The 6000-nt window shown below is 44.2% G+C and overlaps 1 protein-coding gene across 2 annotated transcripts in view; it reads right to left on the bottom strand.

The window, feature by feature from the left end:
- The window catches only part of unm_sa1614 (un-named sa1614), a 71558-nt gene that overhangs the window by 49796 nt on the left and 15762 nt on the right, over nt 1-6000 (bottom strand). Inside the window, exons 3-7 of one of the 2 annotated variants that reach the window (XM_062546000.1) lie at nt 5354-5499; nt 4980-5054; nt 4242-4291; nt 3164-3293; nt 1113-1198 (exon numbers count right to left, since the gene is read on the bottom strand). In XM_062546000.1, the coding sequence (XP_062401984.1) occupies nt 1113-1198; nt 3164-3293; nt 4242-4291; nt 4980-5054; nt 5354-5499 (487 nt within the window). Of the gene's footprint in view, nt 1-1112; nt 1199-3163; nt 3294-3535; nt 3661-4241; nt 4292-4979; nt 5055-5353; nt 5500-6000 lie in introns of those variants that run through there. The other variant, XM_062546001.1, reaches the window with a different exon arrangement.

Raw genomic sequence — 6000 nt, 5'->3', positions numbered from 1 at the left:
AAAAACGTGTCAAAGAGTAAAGGTGAGGGTCTGCACAAGGTAACGTTTCGATCAACAGATCTTCATCAGGCAAACTAGTTCCTATCACCTTTACAATTTATTCCCTCTGCCAATGGACATAAAAAAGTTGAAAATATAAAATGTGAAAAGCACAAAGTTAATTATGCACATGAATTATATATAGCCTAATTACAGATATGTCTACATGAATACACATACACACACACAAAATGACACATGAAGCAACAGCTGGATATCATGTCAAAAACAGCTGTGGAATCTATTTTTTTTATCTAATCCAATCTCATCTGTGGAGCTGTCACTTCACCACATCATCTGTAACAGACGTGTCTTATAAGGCTTTTCATTTCAGTCCTCAAGCAGCTGTTCACATCTCCAGCCCCCTACACACACACACACACACACACACACACACACACACACACACACAGACACCCTGCACACAACTATGCACTCACACATTCATGCACGCAGGCACGCACGCACACACACATGCACACACGCAAGCTCACCCCCGCACTCATGCACATACTCACTCCCGCATCCACACACGCACGCACACACACACATCCACGCACACACACACACAAACACACACACACACACAGTGAAGAAAGTGGGACCTCAAAGACTCGGGGAAGGGGCAAATTAATTCTGTTGCTTGCCACAGCTTCCTTATCTTAAAGGGAGGATTTTCACAGATGCAGTGGCAGCGCTGCTGTCAGCTCTGCACAGGGTTGATAGTGACAGAGCCATTGTCTCTTCCGCTGGTCCTGACTAGAGTTCAGAGCTCAATCAATACATTGAGTGCACAAACGTGTGACTGTGTGTGTGTGTGTGTGTGTGTGTGTGTGTGTGTGTGTGTGTGTGTGCGTGTGTGCGCGTGCATGTGTGTGTGTGTGTGTGTGTGTGTATGTGTGAATGAGTATGAATGTGAGGGTGTCTGTGTCTCTGTGTTGAATCTTCTGCTTTATGCAGACCAAAAAACGATGTGCAGAAAAAGCACACACTTACCTAACATCTTAGCAACTCTACACACACAATCCCATCTAAACACAATGCTGTTGCACGCTAGCTGTGCTTCCTCTTACTTGCACTGGGAGTGGTAGTGCTTGATAAGGTTCTGCAGCAGGTCAACGCCCTTCTTGGTCTTGATTTCGTTCACTTTGATAAGGTACTGAAATAGAGAGGGAGGATTCAATCAGACATCAATGGCACATGCTAACATCTTACGCAGTTACAGAGGAGCTATGGAGGAGTTGCTTGTCTTAATTACAAGCCTCTGATTGGATATTTAAGTGCAGCCTCTCAGCCATCAGTCAATGACATGGAGCTGTTTGGATTAAAATATCTATACTGTACTTTCCCAACTAAAAGCCACAGCTTATACATTGATTTTGCAAAATGTATTCAGCTATGAGGCTAATACAGAGGTGCAGTTAATATGGTATTAATATGGTTTTGTTTTGTTTTAACTTGCACACAACACTGTCATGCAGCTTATACACAATGCGGCTAGTACACAGGAAATTATTGTAGCCTTCATACTTTGACTTAGTATCAGTAGTCAGATATAAGTATCGACTCAAATAACAGTCTTCCACTTGATAGTGAGAAATGATTAGCTATGTTTGGGTTACAACGTCTATGCCGATCATCGACTATGAGCAGTCATTGGAGATTTAAGAATGGACTTAAATAACACTGTACACAATATGCTCAAGGCAGAGGACCTTTAGCCTTGTTTGGGTTAGATAGTTTGATCTATAACCACGCTGCATGATCTAGTAGCAGGGTGCTAACACATGGCAGTGGGCTGAGAGGGAGCCCAAACTACATGATCTGTATTGGTTTCCAGGACACCACCCTCATGATCTCATTAGCGAGCCCACTGCACCAATTACACATAACGGGCACTAGCTGGCCTTCAGAGTGTGTGTGTGTGGGGGGGGGGGGATGACATTAGCCTACTGGTCTATATATAGAAATATAGACACAACACACGCCTTTCAAAGTTCACACTACTGACCCTAAAGAGAACATGTATGGCAACAACACAGCATGTAAAATGTCCCACTTTTAACACTTGACACTATATCATTTCATCAATATAATAGGGCCCAAGCTGAAGATGAGCTGTTAGACAATACACTATGTCCAAACAAGCAAGCACAGCTAATGTTACACTATAACTCCAGACTTTATACAAAGCACAGAGGATACTCAACGTTTCAGTTGTGGATGAATTAACACGTCTGTAGCTGGATCATCCTGCTTGTTCATAAGGTTACATTTTGTTAAGAAAAGGGCTGTTGCAATGGTTTGAACAGAGAGGTGTTTGAGGGCAGAAAGATGAAAAAAATGAACAAAGGTAACTGGCATGTGGTGTTGGGTTTCACACATGCTCTATTTCAGCTTCCTCTGTGAATGAACCATAGGGTGGAGCTCCAACTACACAGTTCTGGCAGGAGAGCGAAAGAGCTGGCAGAGTTTCACTCACTCTGGCACAACAGGTGCTGGGATAAAGTGCTTTTCAGTGGAGTGTGTTTGAGCATATCATATGTGTTTTGATGATTAATGAGCGGGAGTCTGTTTGTCTGTACATGTTGTGACTGGGATTGAGTCTAGGCCAACGGGCATTGGTGGCGTCTGCGGTGCGTCAAGTGACGCCAAAGTTTAGAACTCTCATCATTTTTTAACGGCGCAAAGCCCACTGGCAGTGTCTGGCGGTGACTGACGTGTGTCGACGCCAAATACTAGAAAATAGGGTAACACTTTACTTGACGGGTGAGTTCATGACACATTCATAGCAGCTGACAAACTGCACATAAAGCATTCATGAGACATGACTCAACATTCATACCAAACCTCTCATGAATGTGGAAGACAGAACGACGACAACTTGTCAAAATAAAAGTCTAATGTCAGCTGCTATGAATGTCAACTCACTCGTCAAGTAAAGTGTTACCGAAAATAGCTCTATAGAGCGTCAATGGGCATTGGGCTTCTGTGTCTGTGTGCATACGTCTGACATGTATGTGTGTCTGTCTGTCTGTCTGTCTGCGTGCGTGTGTATATATATAGTTACGTTTTAATGATGATTATGTGTGTGTGTGTGTGTGTGTGTGTGTGTCTGTCTCACCTCGCACATCTGCAGCTGAAACATCCTGCGCTCCTTCTCGAGCTCCTCAGCGATCTCCCCTCCGCTCACCTCCGTCCGCACCATCCCATACTGCTTTGCCAGCTCACGCTTCTCCTTCTCTATCTTAGTGCTGCAGACACACACACACACACACACACACACACACACACACACACACAAAGGAGAGCGAGTGAACCATGAAATATAATCACAAGCACTCCTTTATGCCATATTGTTTATCGTACTGCTGCATCTGCCAGTCCATTTAGTGTACTGCCAAATGGCTGGCACACACACACACACACACACACGGACACCAACACACATCCTCAATGCTGCAGACTAAAACAATGGATAAGATATGAAACCCACATCAGGGTTTCACTTTCGACACCGATATGGATATGGTAGATGATGAAGCACCTCCAAGCTTGTCCTCAATGGTGAGTGACAATGATGATCGAATGCTACGTGAGACTGTGGGAAACAACACAACAGAGCACAACACACACACACACACACACACACACACACACACACACACACATATACAGACACAGACACAGACACACACATAAACTCTTCCCCACAACAACCTCAGCAGTCATATTCTCATGTGCTAGCAGCTAAATTAGGCCTTGACCACCTTAATCTCGTCGCAGTTCAGGAAACGCTCTTCCTCAACTGCAAAAAGAGGCCGTCATAACACCTCCAGTTCACTTCATCTGTGGCTCAACAGATGGACGACACATTGGCTGTGCTCTTTTTGTTTGCTGCGCAACCTTCTAAGACATCATCACTTCCTGAGCTCGAGCAAAAAATAACACACTTTGCATTGCGGACACACATTGTTCTTTAGTCCAACTCCAATGAGACTCTCTTGGAACAAAGTAGAGTCTACCAGACAAAGTCAAGTAGAAGACATAACATTTATGAATGTTTAGTACTTCTGACTGGCTTTCTTGTTTTCTTTTGTGTGCATACATAACTTGTTTGTAAAGCTTATATGATTATTTTTCCATCTGTAGTGGAATAAAAGTGTGCCGTTTTTTCACAAAAGGACAAGGAGTCAACTCACAATTTATTCTCATAATCTCTCCAGGCCTTGTCGAATGGCTTCTTCAGATCCTGAGGAAGGGAGAGAATTAGATTAAGGTTTCCATTAAGAGAAAAACACATCAGGCCATGACTGCTGGGCACACCAGCTGCTACCCCCCACGCCTCCTAGTCTTCCCTGCTCGTCACAAGTCACTCTCTTTACATCTCTCCCTCTCTCTCTCTGTCCGTCTCCCTTTGTCTGTTCTGCAGTATATTCTCTCTACCACTCTCTCTCCCTCTGTATTTCTCCATGTCTATCGTTCTTTGTCTCTCAGTCGCTCTCAATCTCATTCTCTCTCCCTCTCTCTCTCCCACACAAGCTTGCGTTTTTAATTATCCACTCGATGGATTTCCCCACGGGGAGGCCACACTGATCTGCACGGCGTTGCAGCCTCCCTCGTTAAACACAACACACTTCATTAGCTTCTCATAGCCACACTCGCACACTTATTCGACACACACCGCGCCTGCAATATATTCCTCAAAAGGCTGCATGTGAGTGTGCAAGAAGCCCAGTACACCAAACCACACAACAAGCGTAATAATTAACAGTGGGTGTCTGGCGAGCTCGTTCATAGCAGTCGTTGCTAACCTTGAAAAATTATGAGTGGAGGCTATTTTATTTCTTTTCTTTTTTTTTTTTTAAAGAGTCCTTGAGACATGTGATATTTAGAGAAGCCGTTACTTGTGATCGGGCTGAGGTGACATTTGGGCTTACCCCTTTCACCTCTCTCAGGTCCCCTTTCACCAGAGAATCCAGGAAGAAGTTGATGTTGTGAAGCATGCTATTCAACTGCAAAGAGGAAAAAGAACTTATCACCAAAAAATCCCCCGCGCAACCTTTTCACAAGCCAAACATGAAAAAAGTGTCAGGTCATACATATTTTACAAAATACTGTGGTCTCTCTATTTCAGAGCACCGTGAAGCTTTTTATCTGTCCTCAGGCCAGAGTTTCATACTTTTAAAGGACTTGTAGATAAAACAGGGACCCAGTGGGTCAGCTAGAGAAGGGCTCTGCCTTATCTGGAGGCACAAAGTGCCTTATCGCTCTCTTGTGTGAGCAGGAGAAGAGCGGAGAGTCGGTCGCTCACCAGGTTTTTCATTGGCGTCAGCAGCTCTTTGGAGAACTCGGCGAACTTGTTGAAGGCAGAGGCCACCTCTTGCTCCCCGTTGCTCCGGAAATTTACGGCAAGTTTCTCCATGGAGTTGATGTAGACCTCCAGATGTGATATGTGGTCTAAAGTAGAGACACAACTTCATTAAGGGTGGTATATTTCCATCAGTGAGTCCAGTCTTTTACGGCTGGACATGAAAACAGTCATGGGTCTTATAGAACTCATTATATCACAAATCAAAACATCTACTAAACCCAGATCACAAATACTGTTTGAATAGTTCAGCGAAAGGCACACTGGCACATTCCTGCATACAGATTTCCATTTCTGTCCATATTTACCTCTAAGTTGAACTCAAATAACATCGCTGATGTTTTGAATCACTCTCTAAACCATCTGATACTTTTATGGAGTTCTGTGATTTGCACCCCTGTTATTAACTCCGAGTGACTATGTCCTTGGTGTTGGTTCCCCCATGCTGCACACATGGACGTGTGACTGACACCATTTTAATTGAACCCCACTTGAGTATGTGGTGTGTGTAATGGACAGAGCCTGGACAGAGCCTCTCAGTCTGAGCGATGGCCGCTGTTCATATGTGGGGGTCCAACCTTTGTGTGTGC

Source organism: Sardina pilchardus, chromosome 9 (assembly GCF_963854185.1).
Source record: "Sardina pilchardus chromosome 9, fSarPil1.1, whole genome shotgun sequence".
Classification (NCBI taxonomy): Eukaryota; Metazoa; Chordata; class Actinopteri; order Clupeiformes; family Clupeidae; genus Sardina; species Sardina pilchardus.
The sequence above is the reverse complement of the archived record's forward strand: the minus strand, read 5'-3'. Positions and strand labels throughout refer to the sequence as shown.